Source organism: Tympanuchus pallidicinctus, unplaced genomic scaffold (assembly GCF_026119805.1).
Source record: "Tympanuchus pallidicinctus isolate F22 unplaced genomic scaffold, pur_lepc_1.0 scaffold14, whole genome shotgun sequence".
NCBI classification, from domain to species: domain Eukaryota; kingdom Metazoa; phylum Chordata; class Aves; order Galliformes; family Phasianidae; genus Tympanuchus; species Tympanuchus pallidicinctus.
Window position 1 is genome coordinate 14,542,103 of NW_026294659.1, and position 21,570 is coordinate 14,563,672.

At 37.0% G+C, this 21,570-nt stretch overlaps 1 protein-coding gene across 2 annotated transcripts in view; it reads right to left on the minus strand.

The window, feature by feature from the left end:
* Window positions 1-4,929: 4,929 nt before the first annotated feature.
* The window catches only part of DYRK1A (dual specificity tyrosine phosphorylation regulated kinase 1A), an 85,322-nt gene continuing 68,681 nt past the window's right edge, over window positions 4,930-21,570 (minus strand). For both annotated transcript variants that reach the window (XM_052673806.1, XM_052673807.1), the window contains exons 4-12: window positions 17,284-17,376; window positions 16,258-16,446; window positions 15,934-16,081; window positions 12,319-12,605; window positions 10,944-11,090; window positions 10,411-10,551; window positions 9,827-10,133; window positions 8,980-9,104; window positions 4,930-8,285 (exon numbers count right to left, since the gene is read on the minus strand). In XM_052673806.1, coding sequence (XP_052529766.1) covers window positions 7,662-8,285; window positions 8,980-9,104; window positions 9,827-10,133; window positions 10,411-10,551; window positions 10,944-11,090; window positions 12,319-12,605; window positions 15,934-16,081; window positions 16,258-16,446; window positions 17,284-17,376 — 2,061 coding nt within the window. In that variant the 3' untranslated portion in view covers window positions 4,930-7,661. The remainder of the gene's footprint in view (window positions 8,286-8,979; window positions 9,105-9,826; window positions 10,134-10,410; window positions 10,552-10,943; window positions 11,091-12,318; window positions 12,606-15,933; window positions 16,082-16,257; window positions 16,447-17,283; window positions 17,377-21,570) is intronic.

Here is a 21,570-nt window from a genome sequence, read left to right on the forward strand (position 1 = left end):
TTATACAGCCTGGAGACCAATTCAGGTGACAATAAAAACACCTCAGTGCTCTGGCAAGGCAAAGCAAGAAAGAATCCCAAAGGTATTGATATGTGCTGGCCCTGAATTGGGAAAGACAAGAGGTGGGAGTGAAGCTTTTGAACACCACATTCTTTCTGCTTTTTGTTGACTGAATAACATTTTCTTCGGGTGCATAATATGAAAGAGTTTGCTGCAGTGAAAACTTAGAACAGTTCAGGGTATCTCCATTCAGGACTAACTTTCTTCCCGCCTGTAAAACACTCTTTATCATCATCCTTGCAGTCTCAAAAAGATTAACTTCATCTATCAACTGTTGGCATTTTATACTGGGAAGCACATTGTGCTGAATAATCCACAGGGTGGCAGGAAAGCATCCGCGAAAGAGGCACAGAAACACAGCAGGAGGTGGTGTGGAAGAAACCATTTCTTCCACACCTCAGAAGAGATCCTCAGAAAGAATCTGGGTGGGGAGGTTTTCTGCTTGACATTTGCAACTCGTTGCTTTAGGACAAACTCACTCCATTCTGTCATTCCTCATTTTCCCATCACTATCCAATCTGTTATCTTTTGGTGGTCAACAGCTCACATTAAACTTTCCTCACCCTTTCGTTAACTTTTTAGAGACTACTGTGTGGATTTCCTTGAAGCCAATTTTCTTTTCATACGCACTACAGAAAGTCAGCTCAGCATTAGCAAAGCCAGAACTTCCTATGCAATATCCAAAAAAAAGCTACCAAACCATGTCTTCAAAATTATGTTACTTCCATACATCTTCCTCGAGTAGTAAGAACTGGCTGACACTGTGCAGAAAAATTAAAGGGAAAACATGATGCAGATGTGTTAAGACAACAAGCGTGTCTGACAAAAACACTGCAACTTTCAACACCTTTAACAAAATAAAATGAAGCAATCATTTAGACTCAGATTGTTTTGTTTTCCAGGAGGAATAAACCTATTCATCTCTTGTTACGTTGGCAAACCAGTACCTTTCCAGCAACTTTTCACCATGGACTCCGGAAGGTGAATGTAGCAACAAAGAATCCAAATGGCTGATGTACTGAAGAAAGCATAGTATGTGTTACAAAAAGCGTTCATACTGGAGACCAGTACATTTCTGAGAGGCTGCAGCACTGCCTGAAGTACACACGACAGCTTCACAAGCTTTGCCTGTTTGCACGCAAAATAACATTTTTGCTTTCCGTTAACTGAGCTGTTTTAAATTAAGCTTGACATCTAAGAGGCCGTGCTCTAAAAAACTATAATGCCCCTACAACTGAAATATATGCCAAGATGTCACGACAACTGCATTCCACACTGGAGTTTGCACCAGTGAGAAGCAGGAATTCCTGTCAAAGCTGTTCCTATGACATACTTAGACTCAGAGCTGGACAATGACTTACCAGAGATGAGAAGTGCCTCTTGTGAAGATATACAAGAAAGATAGAAGGAGATTCCAGTGTACTACAGAGTTTAATTGCATTGCCTTTTTTACCTAAAGCCACATTACATTCTGTCATCCAGAAAGTATGATGTATGTGTGGGTTTTTCTTCACTGGCTCTACTGAAATTCAGACCAACTTGTTTTGGGGCACATCTGCTCTTTGGGGTTCTTTAGAATGCCAGATTGTTCAATACACTCTTCCTGAAAAGACTTAAGACATTTTTACAATAATGGTATTTGTCTTATCAGCAGTATTACTAGCCCTAATTTTCACCCCCTCCATCCCCCTCCACCTCTCCCCCCCCCCCCCCCCCCACCAAAAAAAAAAACACCCCAAAACCTTTTATTAAACCAAAAATACTGGGGCCCTATTCCTTGCATGCTATTTTCACATCTGAGGTTTGCAGCTTTGCACTGTGACACTGTTTATCACTATTCAGTTGTGATGCTTTGCCCTGTTCTGAGAAAAATTACTCATCATGAAACAGAAGGCGTCCTGCTTTCGGAATAAGAGTCACTGCGATTCCAGCTTACAAACACCTTTAGGACATAAAAATGAATATTAAGAGATCCTGTGCCCTTTTTACTCCAAGGCAACATTTTAATTTTTTTCTTAAGGATGTCTTTGGGGACTCTCACTTTCACTCTCACCCTTCAAGATTTGATACAGAGTCACTCAACAACATACACTGCTTAACTGCTTTTTTTCTCCTACAGTTCTAGAACTCTTTAAATTCTAGCATGGTCTGCTTCTTGTAAGGTCTCACTCAGCTCTGCTTTCAGCCCATTTTAAATGTATATGTCTCAGCCTTAGCTAGTAAATAGATGAAAATATTGCTAAATGCCTACATGTTGACAATCCACTTTTTTCCATGACTGCTGCTTCTGCTGATCTGTTCAGTCCAATGTATTCTCATTTGCTCTGCTGTCGAAAACTAAAATCTCCTTCTTCAATTTAGACTTTCTTAATTGCAACGAACTCATCTCATCTTACATTTCTGCTCCCTTGCAAAATTGCAACTTAATTATAGTTTGGCTTCAAATCTACCTTGAAATAAATACATACCTACATTCTGGACTTTTCTCACTTTCATTACAGGAATCCATCTTCTTGTGAAAAATGTATTATCCATTCAAAGTAGAAGTGTTAATCTTCATTCAACGTGGCCATGAAGTTCTTCATTTAGGTTCCATCGTAGGCTCTCTTCGAACCAGGACCATATAGGATGTAATCTCAGTCTCACTTCGTGTCCCCACCATTCCACTTTAGCTAAGAACATTTCTCATTCTTCCCTGTGGTGTTATTCATCTTGTTTAGATTCCCTTCCAGAGAACAACCTTCAATTCCAACCCCTATCCTCTACTAAATCAAATCCCTGCCAAAGACTCAATTTCACTCTATTATCTCTGAACACTGATTGATGTGATTAAATTCTTCCCTTCAGCTGAGGAGCCTCAAGTGCACAATTTTAATGACCACTTCTGTCTGGCTCATGAAATATATTACATTCTTGTATCAAGGACTGTCACAGTGACTGCTTTGTGACTGAACTCTGTAATGCTCTGTAACATCTAGCATAAAACATGATAAACAACAGAAACTGCATATCCTCTCAGGTCTAGGCAGGTCGCATCTATATTTGATAAGGCTAATATGGAGAACTGTTGAAATAGAAACAAGGCATCTTAATCCACAGGAAACAAATAGTTAAGCTATCACTGTGAGGCGGAGAAATAAATCCTGATTTCAAACCTTTCAACAAGAAGTTACTCCTACAGAATGCAGAAAAAGAAAATCCAGGGACATACAACAGGAAACTGCAATTTGGCAAGGCATCTTTCTTTGCTTGACAGGCATAGGACGTAGCAAAATTCTAATACCCACTCTTCTAAATAAAAATGTATCACTTGCCACAGTCATGCTGCATCACATACAAACTATCCTCATGAGATCAATGCTCAGGAATAACTCTACTTTCTAGTCAGTTACTCGTGCTATTTTGACTGGAAAGATGCTTTCATACTAGTCAGAAATTCCATACAACAATCTTATTGAAATATACTTGATCTATAAATCAGCACAGAATGCGTTAAACACCCTGTGTCAAAAAGTTATGGATTTAGATTATTTCCTCATTGTAAAAAGGGATGGCTTCTGATTGGTTTTGACAAGAATTATCTTCAAAGGCATTTAAGATTTTTCAAGAATAAAATATAAGCTTATTGATGGTTTAATAAAAACGATGGCAGAATGATAAACAATGAATACAAGTCACATCTATAGGTGAATCCAACCCTTCCGTAAACCAGTCCCATTCAGACATCTTTATACTTACAGGATGGAAGACTACATCCTGGAAGAGCAGCAGTTCTGAAAAGGACTTAGGAACCATGATGGATAATCAACTAAATTTACAATCTTTTAATGCAAATAACTGAGACTGAAAGATTTAAAAATGCAATCCTTGGAGGTATAAACAAACAAGCAAAGATATAAACTGAAAGGTTCAAGAATGTACCTGCACATACTACACGCACACAGCAATACCGAAATTACTACCAGAATGCTGTATGCAGTTCTCATGTCCACACTTTAGAATGGATTTTAAAACATCTGAATTTTCAGAAGAGCCGTAAAAGCTTTACAGTTAGAGATTTCATCTACATAGGTTATTAAAGTTAACATATTTTCTTTATGTGAATAAAGTGTAAGAGTTTAAAACTAGAGTAGTTATTAGTTGTTCTAATAGGCAGCTAGCTATGTGGTGGCCAGCAGCTGTAACTAAACAGTTCCAAAACCGAAGGAGGACTAAGAGAGTATGGAAAATGAACTAGCTGAATCGCTCGAGAGACATGGAGAAATCCTCACACTTGTAGAACCTACATGAAAACTGGTGGTTTTTTGTTTTGTTTTTTAAAGTATGTTCTACTGCACCCAGAAGATACAGGCTCCATGATGCAGAAATAAGTAGATTGAATCCTAGGGATAATGGCATGCCAGTCAGAATATTTCATTACCATGGTCACTTCTGGCCTTAAAATCAGCTAGTTTTGTATTAGGTAGAAAGCTGCAGTGCATATAAGAACATTCAAACTAACAGATGATAATATAAACAACTCAAACTACAAATACAGTCAAACAGAATCAAGCAGAGCTGTGTTCATACATCATTGATTTGTATACCTTGCTGTTTCAATTAAAAACTCAAAATTATCCATTATGCCTCCAACTTTTACTTTCATATTTTTAAGTCTGTTTCAATGTATCTGATATTTACATATTATAGTATAATCATACCTACCATACCATGGCTTGGAGTAGGTTAATTGCATAGGAAGATTTACTATGTTTACATTTTTTTTTCTTAAATTACTCTTTTTTTTTTTTCCTTTTTTTTTGTTTTTTTTTTGTTTTGTTTTTTTTGTTTTTTTGTTTTTTTTTTTTTCAAAAAGCACAGTAAAGAGTCTGAGGACAAATTATTCAACTGTTTATCATACATAAGACTGCATGACTATAATACAAAGGGCTTGTCTTTTTCATTTAACGTTACAATATACACAGCAAGTCCGGACTAGATCTTACAATCTGAACACAGGTATTTAACCTTTTCCATGCTGTTTATGTTTACAATGCACAGAAGTCCTGTAACCAAACTGTGTAGTAAAGCACACAAAACTGGACTGTAACATAACACAGTATGCAGAAGCACTGGATTTTGTGGTTTCTTCTTTATGTAGGTGTTGTTGGTTTTTTTTAACTGCTTCATTTTTTGGCGCTTGCTAAGGTGTGGCAACCCGTGCACACAAAAATACCCAGATTTCATATTACCCTTATATTCCTAGACAGCAGTAAGTACTGGATTCCTTTTTATATTGCTGAACTCAGCATCCTGTTTTTAAGGTGACAGCCTTCCAATTCCTGTAAACTTCTCTGAATCACTGAGTTTAAGAAGGAAAGAAAGAAATCAGGAAAAAAACAACCCACTTTCATCCACAGGGTTGACATGTCAATAGAAAAGAAATATGGATCACTTGTTAAAAAAGTCGTGATTTATGAAAAAAAAAAAAAATGGTAATCCCAAGTATTCATTCTCATGTACATGGTATTCAGCTGCTCTGCTGCCACTGTAAGTAGAAAAAAGTCCACCTTTCAAGTCTGAAAAAAAAAAATGACTTAGCCACGTGGAATTGACCAGTATGAACTCTAGAATTTCTGCTGAATTGACTTTTAAAAGGGCTTGCTGGCAGAGGTAGATCACTGCTTCTGTAATATTCAGTGGGCAAACAGTGTTAATCTGGGATGGGCAATCACTGAATCACTCTTATTCTTTCAGATGTTTTTCACCGAGCTTTTACTTCTAATATAAATAAATCTCTGACCGGGCCCATAAATTTTGCAACTGCCAAGCTGACTGTGTTATATTAAGGCAGCATTACCCAAAAATTAGGCACCTGTTAAATACAGCCTGCTAACCTCAGGTCTCATGTGAGTGTTTTGCTTTACTCAGACTATTATTTTGGACCTGTTCATGCAATCAAGGTCTTGCCTTCAAGTTTACAATTATGTTAATAAGGAATACAAGAATCAAACTGCTGGCTTCATAGCTTCTGGATCTAGTGTCCCTTTTACCTTCAGAAGCCTGAACACATTTATAACGTAACAGATGTTATAGTCTTGAAGTAGATGTCGCTCTATTATGTTCAGTACACAGATTGCTGTAAATGTATTGGCTATGAATTCAACAACAGTTCCAGTTTTGTTTAAGCAATAGTACAGCCATAATTCTCAACTGACATTTAAAAATGGTCTAGTTACACCTTGTGTCAAAGTGCAGAACTGCTACATTATTGGTTACAGACATCTATGTGCTATAAAAACAGCTTTGGTACAATAAATTATCAAAAAAGAAAATAAATTTTTGTAAAATTCACAGCATAATTGTGAGGCAAAAAAGCAGTCACATAAAATTCTGCATTTTTAAAAATGTTCAGGATGAACAGAAGACGTCTTTGTGCAGAAGTAATGGTGGAGAAACCACGTGCCAAGAAAAAGCAAAAGAAAAAAGTAAAAAGCGGGAAGGGACACAGTTGTAGCTATTTCCATCAAACGCAAACCACTACTCCTGTGACCTTCAACCAATAAGGAAGTCAACTTTATGACACACGCAAAGTGACCTTGCAATACCTTACAATAAGTGGGTCACAAAAGTCTATTTTAAAAGAAAGGCCTCTTGAATTACCCATTCTCTGTGTTTTCAGCATTAAGGACCGTCTGCAAAAGCATGTCCGAAAGTGATTGCATCTGAAATGGTAGGCTCTTCTAACTTAAGAGTCCAAATCCATAAGGCCAAAGGTTATCCCAAAGACCACCACTTAGACCTCCCCACGACTGGCCAGGACCGACCCGTTGATTGCTTCTCAGTGCACCTTAGTTACGAAACCAGTCATATTTCAACACTAACTCACTGCGGTCTCCAAAATATGAGACACACACAATCCCATTACAATTGCTGCTTTGATCCTCAGTAGATTCAGATAAGGAGAGTTCTGATCACCGCCACTGATCATGCTTAATGTGCCTTACAAACTCCATTACAACCGTCCCTTTTTACAACTGAAGAGTATATATTTGTGTAATCTGAAGGTCCCTCTTTCTTACAGTACTGCATTTCTGTGCCCGTGTTTGTTTGGGGAACTAAAAAAAAAAATATATTACTCACTCCTCTCCCACCCAAAAATTTCAAAGGGCCTTTTTGTAAATCATGTGCAATGCCGTTAAAAATAAACTAGTTTGCAACTACAGCTAACATCTGAACAATAATTCCTGTTGAATGAGACTGAAAAAAAAAAGAAAAAAAAAAGAAAAAAACCTCTTTCTCTCCTCCCTCCCACCCCCCAAGAAGAAAGCAAACTATGACTAGGTTGTGGCAAGTTAAGATGGGGGAAGCAAAAGGTGAACACTACTATGCTATCTGTTAAGGTGGGTCCGGACATGGCTCTTAAAAAAAACAAAACAAACCAAAAAAAAACTTCATTGTCCCTTTGCAATCTTTTCAAGTCTAAAAAAATAGTCAGCTTTGCCCTCCTGTAGCGGTTCAGTGAGTTTATCTCCTTCTGATTCAAGCAGCTTTGCACTTTGTTTTTGGAAAAACACCACTTCTATAAAAACACACAAGAAACAAACTTAGTTTCAGTTTAGTCACGAGCTAGCCACAGGACTTTGCTGAACACAAACTCCTGTCATGGGAGACTCTTCTCTATCAATCCCTTGCCTCATTGCAAGGTGTCCTTCAGTCATGTAATGAGCAGGACCTGTATTAGCAGAAAACTGGTACGTTGGATGTCCAGCTATGCCAGTTTCTTGGCGCGGATTAGAGTAGACTGTTAAATTCATGTCCATAGCTCCGTTTTGTCCAAAGTCCAAGGTGTTAGCAGCCACGGGGCGGTTCTGATAGGCCTGATTGCCTTGGTTACCAGTAGAGGAGGAAGATGTAGAGGAAGAAGTAGTTGAGGAAGACAGGGATGTCATGGAGTGGTGACTGTGGCCCACCTCCATAGAATCCTGGGTGGAGGAGCTGTTTGTTGGAGAATTGTAGACCCTTGGCCTGGTCCGGCTACCCAAGGCTTGCTGTCCATGATGATGGTGGTGGTGGTGGTGGTGATGGTGGTGGTGAGAGCTATTTCCGTGATGATGATGTAATGCATTCTGTTGTTGAGGGGTTACATGGAAGGTGGTTTCTTGAACTGGATGGTTTTCAACAGTGACCTGTGTAGGAGCTTCAGTGGCTGTCCAACCAATTGGAGGAGGAAACTGTTGTCGAACCTATGTTAACAGAAAAAAACAAATAGTAAAATGATGAATCACTTCTAACACACATTTCTAAATATAACTTAAGAAAGCTACATTTGCATTCTGAACTTTTTTTTCATACAAGCAACAGAAGTACGTCCAACACATACATGACCTTACTGCCAAATTAAAGTAAGCCAGATCTAGAAACACATCAATTTGTTGAATGAATTAAACTGCCTACTTGGGAGAAAAAGAAACTTTCAGCTGCAACGAAGTATGTATGATCTTTTCTGGTTTCCACTGGCTACTCCAGGAGCTGCAGCAGAACTTCTGATCCACACTTGGTGCATATCTTGCCCTCCTCTACTCAGACCTTGGCATCAGCAGAGCTGTTTCTTTCTACGCTTACTCATTCCTTTCTCCCAGCTGCTGCTGTACAGTCTTTTTTCCCCTTTCTTGAATCTGCTATCACAGCGGTGCAACCACAGTGTCACTTGTTGGCTTAGTTCTGGCCAGTAGGAGGTGCCTTTTTGAGCCAGAAGGAGCCTGCTCTTATCTAACTTGGGTCAGCGCCTGAATTTTTCTCAGAGGACACCTCTGCCTCCCTCCTCCACTAATGACATGACTCCTTGCCATGTAAACCTAATAAAATTAGTTTCAGGGATTTAATTCTCTCAGAAAAATATATATTTATCAAATAGACAAAAGCTATACTTCAGCATACCTGCGGGCTGTGTGTTTCACAGTCCATAGCTTGAACAGCAGCAGTGAAGTGTCCACCACTATGTCGATGCTGGTGTGTGGGGTCTGACCGTGCCCTTCCACTGTTGCTTGTTCCAGAAGATCCACCTATAAAAATCATAGCAACACAAGAGAGAAAATTTACAGCAAGCTGTAAACAATGACAGCATAAAGATTTAAATTGATTCAAAATAAAAAATACAGGACGTATGATAATCACTCACAGTTGTGTAAATCTACTTAATTTTTTTTTATTAAAGCAGTTTCCTGTTCTAGATAATAAATAAATGCTTTTGATTGACTATGACTGACATAAATTTTTCTGAATTACAACAGTGATACAACATTTCTCTGAGAAAGTCTCACAGAATCACAGAATGGCCAGGGTTGGAAGGGACCTCAAGGATCATGAAGCTCCAAAGCCCTTCCCACAGGCAGGGCCACCAACCTCCACATTTAATATTAGATCAGGCTGCCCAAGGCCCCATCCAACTTGGCCTTGAACACCTCCAGAGATGAGGCATCCACAACCTCTCTGGGCAGCCTGTTCCAGCACCTCACCACTCTCTCTGTAAAGAACTTCCCCCTGACATCGAAACTAAATCTTCCCTCCCTCAACTTAAAACAATTTCCTCTTGTCCTGCTGTTATCTACCCTTGTAAAGAGTTGACTCCCCTTCTGTTTATAGACTTCCTTTAGGTATACTGAAAGGCTTCAATGAGGTTACCCTGCAGCCTTCTTTGCTCCAGGCTGAACAAGCCCATATCAAAATCTTCTTTGAAATCACTCAGAAATACAATTTTCTTTTCCATTAATGAGAAAAACCTCACCTGAGCTTGAAGATGTACTAGAGGTGGTTCCTGAAGACTGTGACTGCTCCATGGCAGGACTCGTAGACACACTGTTGCTTGTGTTGGTACCTTCGTCTGCTGTTTTCTTAAAGAAACTATGCTGTAGGGCATAATAAGGTTGAATTCGTGTCTTAGGGTCATAATCAAGCATCCTTAAGATGAGGTCTTTGAACTTCAAGTAGTCAGCTACAGTGTGACCCGATTCCCCAGCACGACGTCCACCTGGTCCTCCTGTTTCAACTCCTAGTATATTGTGAAGTTTACGAGTTGCAGGTGGTTTGTATTCCTGTTGGAAAACCAAGTCACATACATTAAGCTGCTTCCATTCATAGTTTAATTTTGTCATACAATAAGTCAGTCAAATCAAAGTAAGAAACTATTCAGTACTATGTAAATTGTCACTTAATCACCCTGTCTTATGACACAGAACAATGATAATAAACAATAAAGCTATGTTTTTGGTAAGGTAACATAAAACGAACTAACATATCACCATTTCTTTTTTATTATTATTATTTTTATTTAGGGACATTCCGCATTTTCATCCTGATTATGTAACTTACCCTTTTTCCATCTTTGGTCTTCTTCAAGTTCCAAGTGCCATCTGGCAACTTCTCAAAGAACTTTCTTGCTTTTGGTGCTTGGTCAAGGATATGGGCAGGCGGTATCCCCAAAACTTCCACTATTTTATTCATTTGATCCACCTGTTCCACACGAAAAATATTCATGAATAATATGAGACAGACAGCTGAGCAATGCAGTAAGAATCCAATACTCTACATAATCACATGGAAAGCAAATGTTAACTACCCATAGACATGAAGTTGTGAATTAATTGCAAGTTTAAGAAAAATCCCACATTAACTAACCAAATGAGCTAATAAAGAACAGGGAAGGGGAGAGTACCCAGAAACAGAACATTATTACCAGGTGAGTTAGAGTTCTAACAAAAGGCATTGCTGTCATTGATGTTTTCTGATTTTATAATTATTAGTATTTCCTAGTTTATGTATGAAAATAAAACAGATTAATATCACAATGAGAATGAGCAACAACAACAAAATCAAATCACGTGTACTGTATAACAGCCACATACCTCATTTGCCCCACTGAAAAGAGGCTCTCCAGTGTGCATCTCAACTAAAATACACCCAAGGGACCACATATCAATTGCAAGATCATAAGGCATTCCCAGTAGCACCTCTGGTGATCGATAGAAACGACTCTGGATATATTGGTATATCTGAAATAAAACCATTTAAAATAATACACAGCATTCAAAGAGTGCTATTATGATTCTGTATTACAAAATGGAATTACCACAGATCACACTTTCACAGTAGGGAAAGCAAAGACAAGCTTTCAGTGATACTAAAGCTACACTGTAAATTTACAAAAATATTAAAATGTTAATTCTTAAGAAAATACTAACTCCTGCTTACAAAAAAAAAGTGCAGATTCACTCATGATGACATTTTGCGCTGTACCGTTGATGAGGGTAATCTCATACAACTACAGTTAATTATGCAACAAAATCTTGGTCTGGTAACATCAAGAAAAAAAACTATTCTATGAGCCACATGAGAATTACATAGCATTTCTGACAAAACTTATGGTTTAAAAGAAAAATAAATAAATAAATAAAAAGTCACAGTTTTGATGTGATGAAATTAGACAAAATTACCAGGTGATTCCACATGAAAAAAAAAAAGCTACTTCCCTACATCTCTACTATCCTGCTCATTTCACAAGACAGAAAATTCTATACTGGAACTATACCAGAAAGATTTTTAACAGCTCATTATCAAAGAACAACAGGACACAAACACAATTTTTTTTTAAAATATGATTAATATTACAGGTTTATGCTAATCTAAAGAAAGCAATGTGCCCCTTTGCCCTAGAAAAGTTCTGCATGTGTCTTTACTCATATTTATACCACCATTATGGAATAAGAAGATAATAAAAAAGCATACTTAAGAGCAGAAAGCACTGCAGACTTCTACAATCAAGTGCTGATGCATTATGCATTATAAAAATATAACCAAGGAGGAAAAAAAAAAAAAGACGGAGTGTTTATCTACTATGGCATTACAATGGCTATCTAAAGCTCTTCTCAGAGAGTGATCAGACCCTGGAATGGCTGCCCAGGGAGGTGGTGGAGTCGCCATCCCTGGCAGTGTTCAAGAGGTGTCTGGATGAGGAGCTACGAGATGTGGTTTAGAGCTTGTGGTAGCAGTGGTAATGGGAGGGTGGTTGGAATAGATGACCTTGCAGGTCATTTCCAACCTTGTGATTCTATGATTCTATAATTCTCCTAAGGCCTGCCAACATCCAACACCCTATTCAATAATTAATTACTACTTAAGTCATCATTACTAAAATTTAAAATAGCTATCAAGTATTATGACTTACAAATATTACGTTTATTGCGTGTACCCAACAATAGCGCAATTAGAATTTTTACGTACCCTCTGCCCAAGTTGACAAGAACTGCCAAAATCAACAATCTTGATGGCGCTTCGTTTGGGGTTACAGAGCAGGATATTCTCAGGTTTTAGGTCACAGTGAATGATACTAAGTTCAGGAGTCGCCAGAAAAAGCAGTGCAGTGCACATTTGCTGCGCAAATTTTCTTGTCAGATTCAATGAGACACCTCTGAAGTTGGTGTTCCGCAACAAATCATACAGATTGTAGGACAGCATTTCGAAGACTAAGCATAGGTGGTTTCGGAACATGAAGTGGCGCTTCAAATGCACTTTAAAAAAAAGAAAAAAATTGTTAAATTTGTTTCCTGATATACAGTTATTTAATTACATGTTGGAACTTATATGTTTCTGCTATGCCTAGGTTTGGTTGGTTTTCATTCACACTACTCGAGTGTCCACAGGTATAACTGAGTACAGCTATATTAACAAAAAACGATTTTATAAAACAGAAGAGAGATTAAAAAAAAAACACAAAAAAACAACAGAATAATTTAAAGCATACCGTAAGATTACTGCAATTTGTAACTCATGACTTCAACAGATTAATTTTATTAGCATAATTAATCAAAATCACAAAGGCATTAAACTCAACCAGCCATAATCTCCAATTATGAAAGCAACAAACCCAATCTGAATCTAATCAATTTGTTTCATGAAATACACAAAAAAATCATTTGTTTAGAGGGAAGAGGAGTTTACCAGGTTTTTAAGCATTCAGGTTGGTTGCCATAAGAACATTGAAATATGAAAAAAATATTTGAGCACTTGGATAAGTAGCAATACAGTCTTCTCTCTGTCATAGTAAAATCTTGAACCAATGTTAGTACAATCAGAATTCAGACTTGCAGTTAAGGTCATTACTTGGTGTCCTAAAGAATTTTATTTTATTATTTTATGTCAGTTTTTCACTTGTCTATTATGATTTACTTGTAACAATACCATCTGCTTCTGTCCTACAGAATCACAGAATTATAGGGGTTGTAAGGGACTTCAAGAGATCATTGCATCTAATCCCCTGCGAAAGGAGGTACCCTATAATAGGTCACACAAGGTAGGCATCCAGACGGGTCCTGAATATCTCCTTAGAAGGACACTCCACAACACCTCTGGGCAGCCTGTTCCAATGCTCTTATCATCCATACCATAAAGAAGTTACTCTGCATGTTAGTACAGAACTTCCTGTGTTCAAGTTCTAGGCCACAGGGTTTTGTCCTTTCACTACATATTGCTGAGAAGTGCCTGGTCTCATCCATTCACCTCTCACCTCCCTTTAGGTATTTATGAACATTAATCAGATCCCAGTGCTAATTCTTGCAATACTGCGTTACCTAGATCTTTTGTACTTTCTCACCCCTAATATATTTCCAGTAACCTCGTACCTTAAAGGCAACAGCATTTTTCCAGGTTCTTGTGGCCTTCTTTCACCTAATTCCAACCCTCACCTATCCAACCTAAGCTTGCTGGACCTGCCAAATTGGCAAGAAATACCACCTGCTCCAACTAATATGTAATTGCCAGCATGTTACTTAGCCATCTGTACTACATGCAACTTCTATATGACTCAAATAGCCAGGATAACTGCCAGACTTTTCCTGCAATGGAGACATTACATTTGAATGTTTCTCCTCTACTCTGGCACCACAGAACTTAAATACCTCAAAGCATTCCTATATTTGTGTTAGATTTGAAGGAAACAAGCTATTAGAAGAGACGTCAGCAGTTTCACTTTGTGTCATTAAAAACTGGGCTAAAAATGTACATCTGCAGTCCTGTTTTCTAATTTCATCACGTTCCTTCTAAAATCTACATTTTACACCACCTCGTACATTATAGTATTTGCAAGTGCTTTCGGCCTCACTCAACCACTGTGTCAAGCAGCTGGGAGTCTATGCAAGGGTGAACAATCTCTACGTCCTACAGACATCTTTCTATTAAAAAAATATGTTGAATGCTTCAATAAGTCTTGTTGAAAAAAACAGGTTTGAAATTTTTTGTTCCTGTATTTACAAATATTGTACAGCAAAGCACCAAGAGATCTCAGTTTTCACAACACATGTAATACATGGTATGCATTCAAAGCATGATCTATTTGGTGTCAGTTATTTAACTTTTATTAATGCTGTCATGTTTATTAAATACCATGGTAAAGAAAAAAGGGAACCACTCAAATATACCTTAACAGATTCAGAAACCAAATTGATCCAAGCCTAAAACTACTGAAATCAGTTGTGCCTGCCTAAGCAAAAGCTGTATGTTCAAAACTATTGGAACTTTTTTTTTTTTCCTTTTCTAACTTATTTTTCTTTCTTTAAATAACGCTCTATATTAAACCATATTTTGTTAAACCACACAGTGAGTTTATGTGAAGTTTTGGTAATCTCATGTGGTATTACAGATATTCTAAAAAATTAAAATTTCAAGAGCTCATTTAGTGGTGGCTACATTGTGTTTATTTGCTCTTGTTAATCTGAAACTGGTCCTTGCTTTCTTGCTCTTGAAGCATCTCTTCATGGTAGGAGGGTATGAAGTATAGATTTTCTTTTGTATAAGCATGTTCCTAATAAATTTGAAATACCTTGAAAACATTTAAAATACATAAATATATTTACATAATGTATTTATATAATGCATTATGAAGATAATAGTCTATAAATTACCAAAATGTAACTGAATAGTCATCAGGTAATAATTTAATATGCGTGTACTAACATTATTTCAAAAATTTCTTTCTGAACTACAGAATTAAATATTAGCAATATTAGTACAGCCATTAGTATTTCAGCATCTACAAAGATAAAGGATATTTAAAAACAGTTTCATTGTCTTTAATTATTCTTTCTCACAGTTCTCCATTTCGCATTACAATATGCTTTCTTTCCATCATATTTTTGCCAAATACTTCACTCCAGAGGACAGGATTTAATAAACTTTTTACTTGAACTGACTTCATTTCATTCTTACTAAGAAGTTCAAGTAGCATGTTAATAACAACCTCAGGGAACAGCACGCCAATCTACAGTAACAGTCAGAAGTATAAGCCTCGGAAATACTTTCTGAGATCTCAATGGGCAAGTCTAAACGTTTAAAAATTTTATCTCTACTTTGTTAAACAAGATTTTAAGCTTTTCAACATGCAAAAATAAAGAAATAATTATCAAGGTAGACATAAAACTACTGTATAGCACTGTTTTGCGTTAAACACACATCCTTTTATCCACGAAGTTTTCTAGATAACTTGAAACATACTAAAAGTAGTAGGAAACATGCAAAGTACTACAGCTTCTGTAAAAAAGCTAGACTGTGGGAACTTGTTTTAGGGTCCATATCCTTAAAAAGCTCTACAGAAGGTCTGAATGTTACAGAATAAATACCAAGTTGGTTATCCCAAAGCATTTCATGTATTTTTCTTCTGAATGTGGTCCTACTGCAAAATGACATCTTGATTATACAAAGTGAATGCCACTATTAAAAGTTGTATTATTTTTTTTTCATTTTGTTAGCATCAAAAACATTAGTTGCAGCATTGTGCGCTATATGGCGAGATATAAAATATTCACAGTTTGATTAAATAAATATTAAGAAAAACTATATGAATACCTATATAGTACTTCATCTCAGTGTCATGTTTGTTCATAAGCTCAAGCAGTCGCACTTCAATCTGGGCTTGGTTTAAGAAAGCTTTCTTGTTTTTTATTATTTTGATAGCCACCCATTCCTGTTCCACTCGATCATAAGCTTTTACAACCTGAAAGACAAAAGCCGAAAAAATAAGAGCAACTTCTCAACCCGAGTATTCAACATTCAGCCAAAAATATAATTGAGAGCTGAATTTCAAAATGCACAGGTACACAACATCAAATGATATGTATATAATCTTTCACATGAATTAGAGGTTGTACAGCTGATAGATGTATTTATTACCTGTCCAAAGGATCCTTTGCCTATTAAAGAGTCAATTTCATAACGATCCATCCACTTCTCCCCATTTTTTACAATATAGTCATAGTTGTCATCATCATAGCCATCATTGTAAACTTTTCGCTCCTTTTTGTGACTGGAATCATCTCCTTGGCCCTGTTGATGCCGCCGTTTTTTTTTTGCATAGTAAACCTGAAGTAAGTAACAAAAAGTATATTGCTTAAGAGAGCACCTTTTAGAGCATGTGTTCATGGAAATAGCTTTCATTGTAATCACCATGTACCTTACCCTGTGATTTTTGAAATATGACTTGGTATGCTGAAAGAAAAATACGATTCTCTAGATACATTCATAAAGGTTTCAAGATGAGCTAAAAAAAGTTTGTGCCACTCTTTACTTTTTTATGAAACATCAGAAAAACTTAAGAGTTTCTTCATAAAGCAATAGAAAGTCATATCCAGGATAAAAAAAATCTTATTGGCTGGACTGCAATGAGGACCATGACATCAAAGACTTAAAATGAGACCTGCAGAGAGGAACTATCATTTTTCTCATCTCTTCACAAGTCTTAAATGTTCAATGAATAATCAGAAGGAAAATTAAATAAGAATATTTTCTTGAGATGAATTTCTAACTTTTTTCTAAGAATTTAACATCTTTAGGCATGTTTTCAGAACTTGCAAGGAATCAGGCTTAGAAACGAAAGTATCCCAATACTTAACTAGCTTTGAAAATACACAGTTATTTAGAGCCAACTGTATTTCAAAAATTTTTTTTACTCTACTCCACATATGGGAACAAACTATTCTCTTGGGACACGATACAACAGGGTATTAATATACTTCTGTTCTTTGCAGGCACTTCAGATTTAATAAAAAGATTTACAGACAAAGAACTTTACTCTGCAAGACAAATCCAAAATAATGCCAGTAGAGAACATGGTATGATTCACAGAAAATACACTTAATAACTTATTTCAAACAAAAACTTCCTATCAACACACGTTACAAAGATAGCTGGACCCATTACCTCATTAATATGCTTGTATGTTTTAATCAAATCTACAGAGAGTTTCCTCAAAGGAGCAGTAGCTGGATCACGGAAAGTTTGGGGCATCCGCCTCTGTAATGTGACAATATTAGATATATTAGAAAAAGCAGGACTTCAATTATATAGAATTCATCCACCAAACCAAGATTTTCCTCACAAAAGTGAGCTACTTCAATGTGACATATTCTTGATGACACACGGACAAAAACAAATACAGAATTCAAAGAAAATAACATTTAGTCCAGTTACTTTTTAATTTCCTGATCAATGAATCAATCAATAAATATCCAAACACATATCCCTTGTCAGTATACCTAACTGGCTTAATCCCTACAGTCTTTCCTTTAGTTAAAAATACAGTACAAATACAATTATTTGATTACACAGATTCAAGCTGATGTTACTGCTCTACCTTCATGGCTGATATATGAACTTTATTTGATGTTTAGCTGCATTAAAATCACAAATGGAAGTTAGTAACTGTTGAAGAACTGCGACAATTTGCCACATTGAAACTACATTACATTCCAAATCAAGAAACTCAGACCTACTGTGCTTTGCAATATCAAGTTTAAAAAATATATATAAACCCAAAGAAATCTCAAGTGTGCCCATGAAAACCATACCAACTTTTGAAGTTTAAAAACATCCCAGAAAAGACGATTACACTGCTCAGTTGTGTTTCCTAACACTGATTACTTCTCAAACATCAACATGTTCAACAGCAGGGTATTTTTTGGTATTAGTATCGTAAAGCCATAAGACTTCTGTGTGACACACTTATTCGTGTGCCTCTTTTTTCCTTGCAGACATGCCCCATACAGATTCTGCATCTACCACTCAACTGCCATTGCTCCTCAGGATTTGTTTGAACAAAGTTCCTGAAAAGATTCAAGTGTGAAGCTAGAGGTGATTACTGCCACCAGATAAAACAGAAAAAAACTTAAGCCACAAACCATGTCATTTGGCTAAAGCTGACTAACTGTTCAGCATATACTTACCTAACAGTGCAAATGTACCACAAGGCAAACTATCAACTTCTCTGTCTCACACAGTGTGTTGGATGGGGAGCTGGGACTGAGGAGTTTTAGCCGGTGCAACTGGTCCCAAAGCTTGTCTTCCCCCATTCCCTCTCTTCTCATTGACAACAAACCCCACAGCAAGTTCAACCATGCAGGGAAAAGCTTGTTTAATGTGTTAAAGTTCCTTTCACTTCCTTAATGCTAAAAGAGCCACCACACCTCAGCTGTACAATTCTCATCTCACATCACCTCATCTCACCTCAACAAATACACTCAGGCTCATAACCCTCTTCACTTCCACTTGCTTAATCTCATCTGCTGCCTCCCATTATAGCTGAACTCATAGTCACCCCCCTGCAGAGCTATGCAAAGAGCACAAGCCATCAACAAAAATAATGAAACTGGTTAATATGTAACTATTGCTGAGCTAATAAAGGAACTGGAAAAGCATAATCACTTCTCTTTCTTTTACAGTATTACTTAATACTTAGGACTGTGGCTGTACAAATAGCTCTTCCTCCTCCACCCCCCTACGATGACCAAACAAAATTATGTTTATATTTTTAATTTAATCAATTTAATTAACCTCAAAAAGTTCTTACCAACAGAAGCATTAAAGAGAGTTTGGGTATCTGAAATTTTTGGATATCTGAAATTGGATCTGAACCCAGGCACCCAAAACAACCACACTGGAAAGGTTAGCTCATGCTCTCCTGTAGACAGGCAGCCATGGAAATAACTCATGAGAACAAAAGAGAACAAAGGAGACAGAGAGCAAGAGACTGAGAGAGTTTGTGAATGAGCTGAAGAGAGAGTACAAAAAAAGCCAAGAAGCTGTCAGTAACCACCTTGCATCTGCATAAGGCCACGACTCCCAACTGCTGCACTCTGTGGAGCTTGAACTGCAATTCAAAGCTCTGGTGCACACCTCTCAGAATATGTCCACATAACATTTCTACACACATGTGAGACTGCTGACTTTAAGCCTTTCAGATTAGAGACTGTTTCTCAGAGACAGTGTAATAAACTTAAACTTCCTCCAGGGAATTTTAACCCAAGTCATGCTCTAGATGTTTACACTAATCATTCACTTTTGGATACGCCCTCTACCACCAATTTCCTTTCAGCAGGCTTATTAAATTAATTCCCCCTTAATTCTTTTTTACTACAAGCACATGACCATTTCGTAAATATCAGGAAGGTGTTATAAAATTTTCTAAACAAATAATTTGATGTTTCCACAATATTTTTGTTTCTTCCTCTCATCTGCCAAACAAATTTTAATCGTTGTACAGATCACACCTAAAAATGATCATTTTTGGTACTTATGCTGCAATGCTAGAAACCTAAACAGCATCCAGTCCTAATCACAACCAACACTGTTAGAGGCTTTTCACATGCAAGAGTCCCCTTTAATTTCTGAATTTGATTTAAAGAGATGATTGGAACATGGAAATACGGGTAGATTTGCCAGTAAAAGAGTCTGGCACACATATATTTGCAGAGACTTCTATCTGACCTAGGCTGATACGACCAGCCTCTGTTACTGCAGGTTATGTTTTGAGGAGATGGTTTATGTACAGAAGAACTCAATAGTCCAGGTTAACTATTCAGACGTTAGATTGCTCCGATTTGGAAAAGGAATTTGTAGGATAAGTGTTCATGTTTGTTTTCTAATTTAGAAATCAAATTTCTTTTCTTAAGAAAGTTTGGAGTAGGAGAGGAGAGGGATTTGACCTTTTTTTTCTTCCTCGCTATATTGAAAAACGTACAACATTCTCTTCTTCTAAGATTCTTCTTCAGTCTCGTGCTCCCTTCCTTTCTGATAATGAAGACTATGAAACAAAGTGGTCTTTACCCAATCTACATAGCAACATTTTTATTTTTTTTTTTTATCATTAGGGTAATACCAATTTCCCCCTTGGCTTTGAAGAACTTTCAATAACACAAAACAATAAAACAACCACCCAATTTTGCAAACACCAGTCTCTATCTGGTGGCCAGACAGCAACATTGCAACCTCAGATCATCCCAAAGATTAAATCAAAAGGTATTTCAAGATTAAGAGACAAGAAACTATTTTCATTACAATCTGTGTGTCAGTACAGGCCCATCACATTTTGACTGGTCTACACTGATGCCTTCATAGCATCAGCACAGCTACCTGGGATGATAGCGTGATGAAAATTAAATTGCAAGTAAGGAACTGAAATTTCATTTTCCTTTGATTAACTCTTGAAAAGCAACTTGTAAGTAGTATAAACAAGGAAGAATCAAATAAACACACACAAAAAAAATAGGTAGCCAAGAATCCAATTGTGTACATTTACCACATTTAAGATAAATCATGCTTTAAAGAAACTGTGACTGCTAACTCAGACATATTATTTTAAACTAGTATAGTGTTTGAGGCTTGCTTATGAATGAAAGAACAGATCACCAGCATTCTCGATACAAAATTTCCCTCTCTTTGGGCATAGGCTTTATTATCCAAAAACAGATGGCACTGTTTCCTTTAAAATGTATGTTATTTCGATGAAGAGAAATTAAGAGCAGGTACCTATATTCTGTTAATTGAATGCTTTGATGCAGATATTGAAACAAAAAAAATAGATCTGTTTCTATCCACATTCAAGAGAGGGAGAAAAAGAGAGGGACTGCTGTTACCTATCAAAAAAGATTCATTTTACGAACAAAAGAAAGAATGAAGATTTTATATTGTAAAGATTACAATAGGAATTCTTGTTAAAAGTTATGGCCTACATATTAAAGAATTGAACAGACTGTTCTAACCACCTGTAACACTAGCTATTTAAAACTCTTCTTCCATCACAATAATATAAGATAGGAAGTCAATGCTAATCTCCTGTGGCAGGCAGCCACATAAAAGATGTTGCCTCCAGAATCATAGAATTGCTCAGGTTGGAAAAGACCTTACAGATCATAGAGTCCAACCACGACCTAACCATCCTACCCTAACAGCCCTCTGCTAAATCATGTCCCTGAGCACCACATCCAAATGGCTTTTAAACACATTCAGGAATGGTGACTCAACCAGCCCTTGGGGAGCCTATTCCAGAGCTTTACAACCCTTTCTGTAAAGAAGTTTTTCCTGATATCCAACCTAAACCTCCCCTAGAGCAACTTGAGGCCATTTCCCCTCGTCCTGCCACCTGTCACCAGTGAGAAGAGACCAACCCTGCTCTCACTACAATCACCTTTCAGATAGTGGAAGAGAGCAGTA